This window comes from Loxodonta africana, chromosome 9 (genome assembly GCF_030014295.1).
Source record: "Loxodonta africana isolate mLoxAfr1 chromosome 9, mLoxAfr1.hap2, whole genome shotgun sequence".
NCBI lineage: Eukaryota > Metazoa > Chordata > Mammalia > Proboscidea > Elephantidae > Loxodonta > Loxodonta africana.
Window position 1 is genome coordinate 25,487,637 of NC_087350.1, and position 17,670 is coordinate 25,505,306.

The 17,670-nt window shown below is 39.4% G+C and overlaps 1 protein-coding gene across 4 annotated transcripts in view; it reads left to right on the forward strand.

Annotated features, from left to right (window-relative positions):
• Positions 1–17,670, forward strand: part of GKAP1 (G kinase anchoring protein 1) — a 94,259-nt gene that overhangs the window by 15,704 nt on the left and 60,885 nt on the right. For all 4 annotated transcript variants that reach the window (XM_064291191.1, XM_064291190.1, XM_010587487.3 and 1 more), the window contains 2 exons: positions 7,394–7,652; positions 9,828–9,971. In XM_064291191.1, coding sequence (XP_064147261.1) covers positions 7,437–7,652; positions 9,828–9,971 — 360 coding nt within the window. In that variant the 5' untranslated portion in view covers positions 7,394–7,436. The remainder of the gene's footprint in view (positions 1–7,393; positions 7,653–9,827; positions 9,972–17,670) is intronic.

A 17,670-nucleotide genomic window follows, 5' to 3' on the forward strand; every position in this document is an offset into this window, starting at 1 on the left:
CACAAGACTGTGGGTGTATGAGCCCTAGACATGCTTTGAAATAGTATCTTTAAAAACCCTGATGTTTGCATGGTCTGGTTGTTTTTCCTTGCCCTTTTTCTTTTCAAGTTTTTTTTAAAGTTAATGATCTTCTGGATTGTATAACATGACAGCCTTTTCGTAAATTCTGGAAGATTGGTTAATGAAGGAAATGTTTTCTTAAAAGTATGCAACTTAAGCAGTCTTTGATGTGATTTTCTGTCATCTGTGACTCTCTGACTTTTGCATTACTAACATGAAGGACCAGAGACACCTCATTGTCAATTCTAACCTGTAATTGTCCTTTCTAAGCTTTGACACAGTTAAGAAAAATTGGTATTGCACTGACACATTATGTTTAATTTTTTCTATTTGGATGTAGATGAGAGTTTTCCTCTTTGAGATGAGTTTTTTTTTTTCTTATAGGGAAATAATGAAAACTTTTAAAAGGAAAATAAACACGAGTAACCTCACGTACTTTTTGGTGTGCATATAAAAAACACACATATCCGCAAATTGAGGATTGTATGTTATATAAAGTTTAAATTCTCTTTTCATTTAAAATTTACGTTTCGTTTCTTCAGTCTGAAGTACTGGTCAGTGTACCTTTTGTTAGAGTAAGTAGATTTTTCCCATGGTTATTGAGGTCAGTGGTGTGTTGGCTACTTACCACCTTCTTTAAAAGGTACAGAATGGAGCACAAATGATTGAACCCCTCCAGTTGTCCCATCTCCTTACCCCCTCAGCTGCAGACTAAGTAGAGCTATATTTTCCTTTAGTATTTACTGTTACGTGAAAATACAGTGCAAGTGGTTGTCGCTCTCTTGTTCTCCTTTTTGTTCCCTACCCAGACAGGGAACAAATAATTATAAGTAAGCATATCCCTCTTTCCATTCTGCCCCTTCCTAAGTTAAAAAAGTATTTCAACACGTGGGCTGCTGAGGTGGTATAGCATAGCCAGAAAATAATTATTTTCTCTTTTATTTATCATTGGTTCTTTTTTCAGTTGTTATTTGTTCTCAATGCTTTGTTTTGACTTTGTCTTTCTGTCTTTTCTATTACTTCTTTTTACTCATTCAGGAAACATTATTTTCTGTGTACCTACTGTTTAAGACACAGTCTGTACTGCCTTCACATGCTTACTAATGAATTGATGCAATTCTTGGGTTTCAGGTAGATCAGTGCGTTCCTTCTCCAGTATGTTAGGTGTTAACCTTTAGTTCTTTGACTCTTTTCAGTGGCTGACTCCTCAACCACTACTTCTCAGTGCCTACTCTTTTTCCTTTTACTTCAGAGATTAAAGCCTTAGCTTCTAGAAGGTCCAGATGTTGAATTGATTCCCTTTTTTTTTTTTGCTACATCAAAACACTTTTTTTTGCAGTGGAGTCAGATGTGCTTAGTGGTCAAATTGTTAAATAGCTTCTCAGTTATCCTATAGTGATTCTGTAGGACAGAGTAGAACCATAGGGTTTCCAAGGAGTAGCTGGTGGATTCAAACTGTTGACCTTTTGGTTAACAGATGAGCTCTTAACCACTGTGCCACCAAAGCTCCCTTAAGATCTCAAGATATATTTCAGCCTAATAATAATAGTAAGAATTCCAGTAGATGCTTACATTCAAGCGTTTATTTTTTGCTGGCCGCTGTTCTGAGCGCTTAACATGTATTATTTATTCATTATACCATCTTGGTAAGATAGGCACCCTTACCCCTGTTTTCACTGCTCAGGGGTTCACAGTCAGCAGCAAACTGGGTTTGACCAGGTATTCTGGTGCCACGTTAGCCCTCGTGCAGCAGTGTTCTCTGCCAACTAACTTCTCCATTACTAACATAAAGGACCAGAGGCAGCTCATTGTCCTGAAATTGGGAGCTATCAAGGAGTGTCTGTATTGAGCTGCATGGAAAAAGATGTGTTACGTGTTCTTTATGGATACCTACGACAAAACACAAAGTATTAGGGAAGTTACCAAATGTTGAATTTGTTTAAAACCTCAGAATCTTTTCAGAGTTTCTAATGAGAAAATTTTTCTTTTGTGAACATAAATTTTTAAATAAAAGTACAGCAGTTGAAATTATTTTTAAAGAAGCTAAAAGCTCTTTTTATCAAAAATGTAATACTGAAATTTCTTGTGATAAACTGAAAGGATTTCAAATCCAGTTGGACTTTTTAACTCCAAGTGTTTTAAAATAATGATGAAGCTCTCATTTGCAAAAAGCATATGCATTGTTGTATCTGTCACCCTGCAGCTAGATTTTATACCCATAAAAAGCTTGTCATAACAATGATCATGAGGATGACGCAGGATCAGGCAGTGTTTTGTTCTCTTGTACCTAGGGTTGCTATGAGTTGGAACTGACTCGATGGCACCTAACAACAACAGCAAAAGGGCATGTCACTGGCAAAGGGGGAGAAATATCTGCTGTCTGTGAATGTAGAGATTTAAGGCCATTGCTTTGAACCTTGCTCAGTAGGAGACTCCTGACCTGCTGTGGCTTGTACTGCATGCCTTGCTCTTCGGGCACCTGGAACACAGACTCTTTCAATAATTCCTTGGGTCTGTCTACCATGATGGGCAGAGTACATTCTGCAGCTGGCTGATGAAGTAGATTTCCAGGGGGTAGAGCACGTCCTTCGTCATAGCTGACACTTAACTGTAGAGCATGCGCTGGAGCTATCCTCTGAGGAGCACCAGATAAGTCTCCTTGCTCAGGAGGTAACTGCCCAGGGGTTCTGACTTCTCCAGGGTTCTCCAGGGTTGCCCTAAGGCCTAGGGAAGGGAATCTTCACCTGGGAGTACAAAGGAAGCTTTGCCCTATGCCACAGAGAAAATTTCTCTGAGCCCTGGAGAGAGGTTTTAGAACAGACATTTATGAACATTTAACTCTTGGAGGACAATCCAAATGTGATTTTCACCATGTTGATATCAGTAGTAGAAGGGAAAAGAAATTTGTGTATGATATCAGTCATGATAAGGCTAAGTTGTACCGCAGTAAAAACCTGAAACTCATAACAGCTTAAAGCAGAATTATATATCGCTCCCCTGTTGAATGTAGGCCTGATTATTAGACTTGCTTTGGCCAGTATTTTGTGTCATCTGATGTGATTTTCCTATGTGCTGTAAATCCTGTCTCTATGATGTTAACAAAGTGGGGTTAGCAGCAGTTACGTTAATGAGGCAGGACTCAATCTACAAGATCAGGTTGTGTCTTAAGTCAGTCTCTCTTGAGACACAAAAGAATGAAGTAATCAGTGAGACATGAGGACCTCATACCGCCAAGAAAGCAGCACCCGGAGAAGAGTGCTTATCCTTTGGACCTGGGGTTTCTGCGTGGAGAACCTCCTAGACCAAGGGAAGATTGATGACAAGGACCTTCCTCCAGAGCAAACAGAGATCAAAAGCCTTCCCCAGGAGTTGGTGCCCTGAATTCTGACTTCTAGCCTAGTAGACAGTGAGAGAATAAATTTCGCTTTGTTAAAGCCATCCAGTTGTGGTTCCAAAGCTCTGTAGCTCCAGCAATAAGTGCCTGGGAGGTATCCCACTCCACCAGTAAATTTTGGCCAGAAGGCACTAGGCTCTTTTGCTCCATGGGTGGGCAAGCCTAGCTCCACCAGTAAGTGCCCAGAGGCACCTCACTCCACCAGGAAGCCCCCTGCCAAAGGCACTTAGCTATCTCACTCCATGGATTGGCTCCAGGGCTGTCTCACACTAGTCTCCTGGTTCTGCTGCTGCCGTTTCTCAGCTGCTGCTTCTCGCCATCTGTACCTTCTCTGGTGTTACAGCTCTCTGCATTTCCTTCTGAGTCCTCTATCCATTCACGGTTTCAAAACCACTTCTACATTTTAGGTATCTGGTAGAGCAGCACTCCACTCTCAAATTCTGTCTTAGTCATCTAGTGCTACTATAACAGGAATACCAGAAGTGAATGGCTTTAACAAAGAGAAATTTATTCTCTCATGGTCTAGTAGACTACAGGTCCGAATTCAGGGTGCCAACTCCAGGGGAAGGCTTTCTCTCACTGTCAGCTCTGGAGTAAGGTCCTTGTTACCAATCTTCCCTTGGTTTAGGAACTTCTTCGCACAGGAACCCCGGGTCCAAAGGATGCACTCTGCTCTGGATGCTGCTTTCTTTGTGGTATAAGGTCCCCATGTTTCTCTGATCACTTCTCTTCTTTCATATCTGAAAAGAAATTGACTTAAGACACAACCTAATCTTATAGATTGAGTCTTGCCTCGTTAACATTACTGCTACTAATCCCACCTCATTAACATCATAGAGATAGGATTTACAGCACATTGGGAAATCATCTCAGATGGCACAGTGGTGGACAATCACAATACTGGGAGTCATGGCCTAGACAGGTTGACAGATATTTTGGAGGGACACAGTTCAATCCGCAACACTCCCCCATTAACATAAACTCACTGTCCTCTAAGGTTCCTGTCTAGTCTTTTGAGTTGCTATTATCAATTTGATGTCATACAGATATTAAAGAACGTAATGCTCTTACTAGTTAAGCTAAACTGTTGTTTGGTTTTAAGACGACTTTGGGGTATTTTTGGCGTGAGGTTCAAAGATTATCTCAGGTCAGTAGTTTTGAGGGTTCTTCCAGCCTCTGTGGTTCCAGAAAGTCTGGAGCCTGTGAGAATTTTAAGTTCTGTTCTGCATTTTCCCCCTTTTTTCAGGATTCTTTCTATGGAATCTTTGATCAAAATGTTCAGTAGTGATAGGCACCACCCAGTTCTAATTTTGTAATATTTTTTGTCTTGTAAAACAACTTATGAAGCCTTAATTCTCATGCTTGCAGGAAAGATTTAAACTTAAAAATATGTCATAATTTATCAGTATGTTGTCATTTCTATATGTAGTGGTATTTGATTTGCATACTTCTAGTCATTTTTTTAGTCATAGCAGTGAGTTCTAACGTGGTGTTGTAATAAAAAATACTTTGATTTAATAGCTGCTAGATGACATCTTCAAATATCTGCTCTTATTTTGATTTTTCTTCATTGTTTAACAAAAAAAATTGAAAGGTTTCCAAATATTTTTCTGGATTGTTAGGTTAAGGTAGAAGATTGAATACGTGCTTCTCATTCTTGTTCCCTCCCAAAAACGTACTTAAACTGTAGTATATGGTTACTTTACATAGTGGACCCCAATGATTCTCACCTTTTAGTATTCACACTTCTGCGTACTCCCTCCAATGCTGAATAGGGGTAGACCTATGTAACCAATAGGAAATGACCATAGCTAGTTCAGATGTGAGGAGCCCTGGTGGCACAGTGGCGAAAGTGCTTGAATGCTAGCTAAAAGGTTGGTGGTTCAAACTCACCAGTCATGCCACAGGAGAGGGAAGTGGCAGTTTGCTTCCGTAAAGACTTAAACAGCTTTGGAAACCCTGTAGGGCAGTTCTCTGTCCTATAGGGTTGGTATGAATCAGAATCGACTTGTTGGCTGTGGGTTTGGTTTTTTTGGTTTAGTTCAGATACGAGCACTGTGACTCGAGACCAAAAACCCAAACCAAACCCAGTGCTATCGAGTCGATTCCGACTCATAGTGACCCTATAGAACAGAGTAGAACTGCCCCATAGTGACTGGCGGATTCGAACTGCCGACCCTTTGGTTAGCAGCCGTGCAACTTAACCACTATGCCACCAGGGTTTCCGACTCAAGAGACAGACATGATAACACCATAAAGAAAAACGAAGGATGAGTAACATAAAAGTGGTTGTCTCTTCTACATCAGCCTGAAACCAGAAGAACTAGATGGTGCCCAGCTACAACCGACGACTACCCTGACAGGGAACACAACAAAGAACCCCTGAGGGAGCAGGAGAGCAGTGGGATGCAGACCCCAAATTCCCATAAAAAGACCAGACTTAATGGTCTCATTGAAACTAGAATGACCTCGGAGGTCATGGTCCCCAGACCTGTTAGCCCAAGACAGGAACCATTCCTAAAGCTAACTCTTCTGACAGGGATTGGACTGGACTATGGAATAGACAATCATACTGGTGAAGAGTGAGCTTCTTGGACCAAGTAGACACATGAGACTCTGTTGGCATCTTCTGTCTGAAGGGGAGATGAGAGGGTAGAGAGGGTCAGAAGCTGGCTGAATGGACACGAAAAGAAACAGAGGAGGGAAGGAGTGTGCTGTCTCATTATGGGGAGAGCAATTAGGAGTAGATAGCAAGGTGTTTATAAATTTTTATATGAGAGTCCAACTTGATTTGTAAACTTAAAGGATAATAAAAAAATTTTTTAAAAAGTGGTTATCTCTGGATCAGGGAATGCTACTGGGGAGACTTACACAGCGGTGTGATAATGTTCCCTTAATCTTAGCTTGGGTACTTGCGGTGTTCATTTTATTTTTTAAACTGAATATTTTATTCAGTTTTTGTGTACCTGATATATTTCAAAATAAAAATTAAACATTTATGAGTTGCACAATTTGTTAAGAAAATCCATTTCTTCGGAATTGAAAGAATAGCCTCCTAGTGGTTGCTGGGCTTCTTTCGAATTGCAGAGTAAAGTTCAGCAAATCTAGGTTGAGATCCTGACTCTGCCACTAACTTGCAGAATCACCTTAGGCAAGTCACTTAACCAGTCTAAGCTCCAGTTACCTCTTTTGTAAAACAATTTAGAAATTAGTAGAGTATCTTTAAGATACTTTCTAAGTCTAAAATATTCTAAAAAAAGCTGTCCAAGCACTAAATGAACCCACTCCCAACTATGCTGGGAATGGTAGGGTACACAGAGACTAGTGAACTAAAGAAAATGTGGAAAGTGATTTTGAAGTTTCCTTTGGTTGAGGGAGCGTAAGTTCTCTATTTTACTGTCAGTTCTGTGCTTTAGTAGCAGTCTCTAGACTCAGACTTCAGGTATCATTTTGTATGTGATAAGAATGTTCTTTCCTACTCCTTTTTATCCTTTTTGGAAGTTGGAGGTAAACATGTAGTTGGACTAAGGGTCTCCCTTTGATGTGCACAGTGAAAAATGATATTCCTACTTAAGTATTGTGAAGATTTTTCATTGTAAACCATATTAATTTCAGGTGCTGTCCATAAAATATGTATATATTACAGAAATATTTAAGGGAAAGAAAAATAATGAATTTTTGAAGACCATATATGGAAAAACAAATACATTATATTGGTGGTCTTATAATACTTACTATCTATGAAATCTCAATTTATCATTTATTTTACATTGTACATTTAAAAAGTATGTTATTACCAAGAGGACTGTGGGTATGAATCCAAATGTATCAAGTCCGGTGTCAGGAGAAATGTTTTCTATATAAGTGGTGGTTTTCGAATCTAGAATAGATTTTATTGAACATTCTTATTCATTTGCCTCCTCTTTCTCCTATCCGCAGGAATTATTCTTGACAGAAGTATTTTAAAAGAACAATTTTTACAATGGCCTCAGCAGTACTTAGTTCTGTTCCCACTACTGCTTCTCGTTTTGCCCTGTTACAAGTGGATAGTGGCAGTGGTTCCGATTCTGAGCCTGGAAAAGGAAAAGGTCGGAATACTGGGAAGTCTCAAGCTTTGGGAAGTAAATCAGCTACAAATGAGAAAAAGAGAGAGAAAAGAAGAAAGAAGAAAGAACAGCAACAGAGTGAAGCAAATGAGGTAACAATTATAATTACTTGTTAAATGTCTGCTTTCCCAGTAGACTGTTAAGTATCATGACAGGCACTATCTTGTTCACCCATATATCCATAGTACCTGGTCCGTAGGTACTCAGTAAATATTATTCAAACAAATGGATGAAAATTTGTGTGTATTTAAAATCAAATGTAATAAATATTTTTAAAAGCCTTTTTTTTTACTGTGAAAGTTTACAGTGCTCATTCCAAAAAGTTTCTGAAAAATAGAGAAGTATTAAAAGGAAACAAAGGTCATTTGTAGATCTACTTAAAGATATAACCAATTATAGTTGGTATGTGTTTTCTTTACATCTGCATAAGTTACATGAATAAACTTACGTAGCTATAAAGAAAACACCTACCAAAATATTAAAAAGTGTATTCATATCTTATTTAACAAAAATGGGATTATATCCTAGACCATTTTACAACTGTTTTTTTTTTTTTTGAATTAGCCATGACCAGTTTTCCCTAACAGTAAACTAAAGATCTGCATTATTTTAAGTGAATAACCAAAAAACCAAACCTGTTGTTGTCAAGTTGATTCCGACTCATAGTGACCATATAGGACAGAGCAGAACTGCCATTTAGGGTTTCCAAGAAGTAGCTGGTAGATTTGAACTGATGACCTTTTGGTTGGCAGCTGAGCTCTTAACCACTGCACCACCAGGGCTCCGTTTTAAACGAATATACAGTATTTAATTATATGGATATATTGTACTTTATTTAATTGAACCATTGATAAACATTTAGGTTGTGTCTCATTTTTTACTATTATGGAGAATCTGTGACTGGCCTTGAACATACATTTTTATGAATTTGATGGTCTATTGCTGATGGCAAAGTGGTTAAGTGCCCAGCTGCCAGTCAAATGGTTGGCAGTTCAGTCAAACTGTAGGAGACCATGTGGGGTAGTTCTGTCTGTCCTATAGGGTTGCTGTGTTAGTTATCATAGTGCCACTATGACAGAGGAAACCCTAGTGGTTTAGTGGGTAAGTGTTATGGCTGGTAACCAAAAGGTTGGTGGTTGGAATCCATCAGGCACTCCATGGAAACTCCATGGGGCAGTTCTGCTCTGTCCTGCAGGGTCACTGTGAGTCAAAATCGACTCCATGGCAGTGAGTTTTTTTTTTTTTTTTTTTTCACTATGACAAATACAACAAGTGGGTGGCTTTAACAAACATTTATTTTCTCACCGTTTAGGAGGCTAAAAGTCTGAATTCAGGATGCTGGCTCAAGGGCAAGGCTTTCTTTCTCTGTCAGCTCTGGAGGAAAGTCCTTGTCTCTTTGAGCTGCTGCTGTTGGGTGATCTTCCTGTGATTTGGCATCTCTCTTCCCCCATCTCTGCCTCTTGCTTGCTTAAACTTTCTTAAGTCTCAAAAGAGATTGATTGACTCAAGACACACTCTCCACTAATCCTGTTTCATTAACATGACAAAGACAACTCATTCCCAGTTGGGATCATAACCACAGACATAGAGGTTAGGATTTACAACACTCCAGCTGCTGAAAGTGGTTTATATCTCATCACTCCTATTTTTTTGGAACAACGTTGTGATTATCAGTCAAAATTGTTGCTCCTTATTTTCAGGCCTCTCTGTACTTTTCTCCGTTGTTTCAACTACTGTTTCAGGTTATTCTTATTGTTGGCAGTAGATCAGCCAGTAGAGTTTTAGTCCTTTATGTTTTGCGGACTAGGCTCTGTATTTTTCAGGACTAACATAGCAGTTGCCAGAATTGTTTAGGTTGTACTTAAAATTTTTAATTTTTAAATAATTAAACTTTAATCTTTTTGACTATATTTTACATTTTAAAATGCACAGTTGTTTTTCTGTTTTCTATTCCTGTAAACTCCCCTTTAGACAAGAAGAATCATTAAAATGTTGCATAATACAGCATAACCCATTCTCACTTTATTAATCATTTCATCTATTCATCCACCAACAGTATCTCAAATGCTGGAAAAATTAATAATCTACAAGGATTACAAAACACAAACACCAACTTCATTTCAGTTGTTTGAGTTAGCGTAAAGATGTTTGGAATAGTATTCAAAAGTATAAAAATATTTATGGATTTTTTTAACTTCTAAAAATCATTATTATCATCACAGAAATGGTAAACCAAATTTAATACATATTTTTTGTTTGTTTTTTAGCTTAGAAATCTTGCTTTTAAGAAAATTCCCCAGAAATCCTCTCATGCCATTTGTAACACTCAGCATGAGCTGTCATCATCCAACCCAGTACAGAAGGATTCACGAGAAGAAAATTGGCAGGAGTGGAGACAAAGAGATGAGCAGGTACAGCTAAGTAAATAAAATTATTTTGTTTTGTTTTTCATTGAGTTTATGCATTTTTAAGATGGCAGTGCATCAGAATCCTTGTCACCACCGTTTCTGCAGAGGAGTTTTTATTGGCTTAAGGCACATGTATTTGCTGCTTTTAACAAGAGGCTCTGTTTTTTCGTCTACTAGGAAAGAAGATTGCACATTAGTTTTGGTAATTGAAAGCATTTATTTTTAGGTTTTTAATTCATTTGCCCTTTTACAATGAGGAAAAGCTAGGGAAGGTAGAGGAACAGAATTCAATTATTTCAAGTTAAAACAAACAAACACATTTGTGAGGCCAGAGGGCTCTTATTAAAAATACCCAGAAATAGGTTTGCTTAAAAAAGAAAGACAAGGGGAAATTTTTCAACCTTGGTGTAAAATAGTTTATGGCATTTGTCTCTTTAGCTTACTTACTTGATGACTTGTTCTTCTCTACCTCTATTAAATAAATAACCAACCGAAATACATAATTTATTAAGAGCAATCAATTTTTTTTTTGATAGTATCCAGGAAAATAACATACTGAGCCTAGAATGTACTCTAGAAGATGCTGAATGTATAGGAATTGAATAGTTATTTATTTGTTGGCATATCAAACTATCATTCGATCTATCTGGAATGGGTATTGTTCTGGCAGATGTTTAGTCTGCTAGAGTGGTTACCCCTATCAGGCTTATTTCACAATTTTCAAAGAGTTGGACTATACTAAACTACATACTTATACTATACTACTTAAAACTTTTCTTCAGGATTTTTCAGTGTCTCAGGCTCACCATTATGTGAGTGCCAATTATCACTAGAGCCATACAGAAATCCAGGTGCTGAAACATGGTTAAGTCATTTTGTTCTATTTCTGGGAGAGTTTGACTCTTTTTCCTTCTACAGCATTTATTATGATGAATTCTTCTGGTTTGAAGTGATGTTGGTCTTTTACAAGTCTAAATGTTATACTGTTCAGACAGTGAGAGAATTTACCAGTGTCTTCACCAGAGACATTTTCTCCCAGTGACCCTAAGAGCATTGGAAAACTAATAAACACTAAAATTTGCACCAAAATAAATTTCATGGGACTTGAGCACAGATACCTGATTACCAGTCCTTCTATCCCCACTGATTGCTATCAAAATGACTACGTGATTATGAAAAGGAAATATGTGACTTAGCCCTGACCTACATAAGGATGCCATCCAAGATCCAGGAACTTTGAGAAATTTTGCTGGATATACTATTGATAGATCACTTATGAAGCTGTGCCTTGTTTGGAAGTCCCACTTCCAGGAAAATAATCCAGGTTAGAGGATGTAGAATAGTTCCTGGGATAATCACACTGAAGGGTAAGGAAGAGATAAGGGCAAACCTTGGGACAGAGCGACAGTATGCCACTTGAAATCCACTACTGTGTGGAATATTAGAATCCTGTGGTGTAATGAATCACTTTTGTATGGCCTCTCTCTCTGTGGTCTTGTAACTCTCAACAAATGATTGAGTAAGACTAAGGAAATACGGTGACTGTGGCCCACTAAGGGGATTGGACAGCTTGCTAATAATGCAAATAAGGTGGGTGGTACCCTTGAGCAGGTGGGACCATGCAAATAAGGTATATGGAATCCTAACGAGGGGATTGGTCAGCTTGAAATGAGCCATCCTAGAGGCGAGAAGGGGGAGTGCATCCTTTGGACCTAGGGTCCTTGCACTGAGAACCTCCTAGACCCAGGAGAGAGAGCTGTATCCCTGGAGACAGCAAGAAGCAGCAGCAGGGAAATGGAGGCAGCAGAACTAGGAAACCAGCAGGAGATGATCCACTGAGCTTCCTAGCACATGGAGCAGGGTAGCTACAGTGGGTGTGTTGACCCATGGAGCGAGAGAGCTGTGTGTGTGCAGAGGCTTCCTGGCAGAGTAGAATGCCTCCAGGCACTTGTTGGTAGAACTCGGCTTGCCAACCCGTGGAGAAGAGATCTAAGCGCCTTTGGGCTGAGGCTTAGTGGTGGATTGGGGTTCTTCTAGGCACTTACTGGCAGAGCTGAAGAGCTTTGCAACACTTGCCTGACCAGGGCAGAGGCCAGGCCGAGGGGATGAGAACCAGGGACCGGCCTGTCTGTTGACATAGCTGAGAAGAGGCTGTCCTGATCAAGGAACTGTATCCTGAGTTGTTTCTGATCCTGAGTTGTACCCTGTTACTTCCTTAATAAACCCATAACTCTGATTATGGTCTGTGAGTTCTGTGTGGCCATTGCAACGAATTATCAAACCCAGCAGAAAATACGGTGGTGTCAGGATTTGTAAAAAGATTGGAGGGTGGAGGTATGCGGGACTTCCACCTCATCGCAGTCAGCGTTGGGCTGTTGATGCCGATAATGATTCTCTCTCCCTGCCACCGTGAAGTTAGAGGAGGGCAGAGATCCCCCACCATGCCATTTTTATAATTTCAAGTAGTTAGACTCTACTAGGCAGAAAGCCCCCAGTGTGGTGGGTGTTCCCCCTGACAGTGTAGGGAAACAGCAATATGAGCAAGTCCAGGTACGGAGGCTGACCCAGGCAAAAAGCTGGATATAGAAAGTTTGCCTGTTATTTGGCAGCTTATTTCAAACATAAGAGAAATCATGCTAAAACAAAGTTTTCTATTCCTAAATCACCAAATTGATAATAGAAATTTACTCAACCTATGCCTCAGCCTGAAATCTGGGTGCCAGCATTGAGTAGCAACCAGATGCATCCACTTCACCTGTTGTTGTTTTTAGGCACCATGGAGTTGGTTCTGACTCATAACAACCCTATGTACAAGAGAAGGAAACACTGCCCTGTCCTGTGCCATCCTCACAATCGTTGTTACACCCGAGTGCATTGTCGCAGGCACTGTGTCAGTCTGTCTCACTGAGAGTCTTCCTCTTTTCTGCTGACCCCCTACTTCACCAAGCCTGATGTCCTTCTCCAGGGACTGACCCCTCCTGATAGTTTGTCCAAAGTATGTGAGACATAGTCTTGCCATCCTTCTAAGGAGCTTTCTGGTTGCACTTCTTCCAAGACAGATTTGTTCGTTCTTTTGGCAGTCCACAGTGTATTCATCATTTTTCGCCAACACCACGATTCAAAGGCATCAATTCTTCTTCGATCTGCCTTATTTGTCATTGAGCTTTCACCATAGCTTGGGTCAGGCACGCCTTAGTCTTCAGTGGGACACGTTTGCCTTTTTTTTTTTTTTAAACACTTTAAAGAGGTCCCTTGGAGCAGATTGGCCCAGTGTATCTTTTGATTTCTTGTCTGCCGCTTTCATGGGTTATTGATTGTGGACTCGAGTAAAAGGAAATCCTTGACAACTTCAGTCTTTTCCTCATTTATCATGATGTTGCTTATTGGTCCAGTTGTGAAGATTTTTGTTTTCTTTATGTTGAGGTATAATCCATACTGAAGGCTGTGGTCTGATCGTCCTTCAGTAAGTGCTTCAAGTCCTCTTTGTTTTCAGCAAGCAACGTTGTATCATCTGCATAACACAGGTTGTTAATGAGCCTTCCTCCAGTCCTGATGCCTATCCCATTCTTCTTCATATTGTCTACCTTCTCAGGTTATTTGCTCAGCATACAGATTGAATAAGTATGGTGAAAGGATACTTCCTGACTTCAAACCATGCAGTATCCCCTTGTTCACACAACTACCTCTTGATCTGTGTACAGGTTCCTCATGAGTATAATGAAGTATTCTAGAATTCTCATTCTTTGCAATGTTATCCATAATTTGTTATGATCCACACAGTCAAATGCCTTTTCATAGCCAATAAAACGCAGGTAAACATCCTTCTGGTATCCTCTGCTTTCAGCCAGGCGCCACCTGACATCAGCAGTGATATCCCTCATTCCACGTCCTCGTCTAAATCTGCCTTGAACGTCTGGCAGTTCTCTGTTGATACACTGCTACAGCCGCTTTTGAATGATCTTCAGCAAAATTTTACTTGCGTGTGATATTGGTATTGTTCAATAATGACTGCATTTGGTTGGGTCACCTTTCTTCAGAATAGGCGTAAATATGGATCTCTTCCAGTTGGTTGGCCAGGTAGCTGTCTTCTGGATTTCTTGGCATAGATGAGTGAGCACTTTCAGTGCTGCATCCACTTCACCTACTTACAAGCAAACACGGGACCTTACTTGATCTCATATTAGCTGAAGGGGTTTCTGCCATATACAAGAAAAAGAACATCGCAGTATCCAGCGTAAAAGCGAAATTTGAAAAAAAAAATAGACAAGAGGCAAGGTTTGCCACGGGGAGCGGAATTTAATTTTAAGCAGCATCTACTTTGTGCTTTAATAAAAATTAAGGGGCTAGAACATTTTGTAAAAGTCAAGGGGATAGTAATGTTATATGTCAAGGTGAAATTAGACAATAGACTGAGGTGGAAAAGTGGCTGAGAGACTGAAATTAAGAGGGAGCTGGATGAATTTAAAGAATAATAAGGAAAAAAAATCTTAGCAGAATTTTAAAAAACTTCATTAGAAGGACCAAAGAGCAGTATATATCCTGAAGAAAATTGAGTCGCTTGTTTGAAGGAAAATTTGATATAAATTTTGCAGATAAAATCTACATGGTAGATATGAAACACTGAACTGAAATCCAACAGAAGCGTAATTCATGTCTCTGAGACAAATAGAACAGAGGCAACTAGCAAAGATAATGTTGATAAAATTTTTCCTAAACTAAAGATTGGCATCTGAGCTTGAAAGAATTGAAGCCAGCTTTAACTGTTTTTAAAAGTTTTTAATTTTAGTAAGGAGTAAGGAAGTAATACTGTGAATGTATGCACAGAAGAAAACAGGTTGCCTATGAAACAAACAAACAAAAAAAACCAAAATCTGTTGCCATCCAATTGATTCTGACTCATGGTGACCCTGTGGACAGAGTAAAAGTGCCCCATAGCGTTTCTAAGGCTGTAAATGTTTACTGAAGTAGACTACCACATCTTTCTCCTGTTGATTGGCTGGTGGGTTTGGACCGCCAGCCTTTCGGTTAGCAGCCAAACTCAGGCTAGCCACTTGAAATGCCAGAATTCCACACCCAAGCATTTGTGAGAGAAACACGTTCTTAGAAATATGAGGTCTTAGAAAGCATAACAACATTACGCTTTCTACAAATTTTCTGAGATGTGTTCCTGCCAGTGTCTTAGTTTGGGTTCTTTAGAGGAACAGAACCAGTGATACGTATATGCTTATATATATACGTAAAACCAAAAACCAAACCCATTGCTGTCAAGTCAATTCCAACTCATAGTGACCCTGTAGAACTGCCCCATAGTGTTTCCAAGGAGTGCCTGGTGGATTTAAACTGCTGACCTTTTGATTAGCGGCCGTAGCACTTAACCATTATGCTACCAGGGTTTCCATGTATATACATACACACACGTACACACACATGAGTATATATATATATATATATGGAGAGAGAGAGAGGGAGAGATCCACAGATAGATGTGAATGGAGATTGAGATTGATTTACTTCAAAGGATTGGCTCACACAGTTGTGTGGCTGCCAGGTTCAAATTCTAGGCAGCATGTCAGAGACTTCTGCAGGCTTAAGTCCCAAGATCCATAGATCAGGTAACGAGAGTGCAGGGTCAAAAGAGAGAGCCCTGCCAGAATGTCTATTTATATTCTGAAGGCAGACTACACTGCTAAGAAAACTCCCCTTTCAGTTGATAGGTTGATCACATCAGATCACATTGTGGGAGGTGATTGATTATATTATACTACACTACACTACACTACGGAACAGCAACTAGTCCGGTGTCTGGCCAAACCACTGGGAATTGTAGCCAGCCCAACTTAACACATAAAACTAACCATCACAAAAGGTAAATCCAAATAAAGAGCACAGTGATTGGAAGGTACTAGTGGTGAGCCTTGAAGCTAGTTCAGTATAGAATTAACTAGTGTTTGTACATGTAGTTATTAAAGAGAACATAACCCATTTGAAGAATTGAATCTGAAATGAAATCCCTATCTATGAATACAAAAATTAGGAAGAAGGGAATAAATCAGAGGAGTACTAAGTATTTTTAAAATTTTCATGTTGATAGAATAGTTCTAAGTACAATTTAAAAAAATTTAAAGATAACTACTTAATAGAAATGACTTCATATAGCAAAAGATAAAAAGCAAAGGAAATTGCAAGGAAGCCTTTGAAACAAGGTATAGAAAAGGGTAATAGACAAATAATTTGTTTTGTCAATAAATACAAATAGTTGGACTTATTCATTAAAAGATAAAGACCAGTTGGGGCAATCTTTCTGAACAATAGTTTGATCTTGTAATTTTTTACTCAACATTAACGGATACGTTGATCCTGAAAAGATAGGTTCAACTCTTAGCGATACTATATATTTTGCTGAATTAGCCACCTAAACCAAAAAACCCACTGACGTGGAGTCAATTCCAACTCATGGCGACCCTATAGGACAGAGTAGAACTGCCCCATAGAGTTTCCAAGGAGCGCCTGGTCGATTCAAACTGCCAATCTTTTGGTTAGCAGCTGTAGCTCTTAACCACTGCACCACCAGAGTTTCCTGTGCCACCTAAGCTACCAGAAATTATAGAGATGATATTTACTGCATTATTACCAAACCAAAAAAATCAAACCCACTGCCGTCGAGCCGATTCTGACTCATAGCTACCCTATACGACATAGTAGAACTGCCCAGTAGAGTTTCCAGGGAGCATCTGGTGGATTTGAACTGCTGAACTTTTCGTTAGCAGCTGAAGTGCTTAACTACTGCGCCACCAGGGTTTTCTACTGCATTATTAGTGTCTTAAAAAATATTTTTATCTTATTTTTCATTTTAAAAGCTTGTATCTATCCCAGCATACCTAATTGTGGAAAAGTAGCGTTATACTCTGGCCCATTTCTTTGTATAGATATATACATCTGTTACGGATTGAATTATGTCCCCCCTTTTAAACATGTATTGTAAATCCCAACCTCTATGCCTGTGGGGAAATTCTAGAAGACTTAATTGTGGGCATGAGGAACCTGTACATAGACCAAGAAGCAGTCCTTCAAACAACAAGGAGATATACTGCATGATTTAAAATCAGAAGCGGTGTGCATCGGGGTTGTTGTATCCTTTCACCATTCTTATTTAGTCTGTATGCTGAACAAATAATCTGAGAAGCTGGGCTATGTGAAGAAGAACGTGGCATCAGGATTGGAGGAAGACTCAGTAACCTTCAGTATGCAGATGACACAACCTTCCTTGCTGAACGTGAAGAGGACTTGAAGCACTTGCCTATGAAGATGAAAGACCACAGCCTTCAGTATCATTTATGCCTCAACATAAAGAAAGCAAAAATCCTTAAAACTGGACCAGTAAGCAACACCGCAGTAAACAGAAAAAAGGTTGACATAAAGAATTTCGTTTTGCTTGGATCCACAACCTACACCTACCTGTGGAAGCAGCAGTCAAGAACTCAGCGAATTGCATTGGGCAAATATGCTGCTAAAGACCTCTTTCTTTAGAGAGGTAAAAAAGCAAAGGCGTCACTTTAAGGACTAAGGTGTACCTGGCCCGAGCCATAGTATTTTCAGTTGTCTCATATACATGCAAAAGTGGGACAATTAATAAGGAAGACCAAAGAGGAATTGATGCATTTGAATTATGGTGTTGACGAAGAATATTGAATATACCATGGAC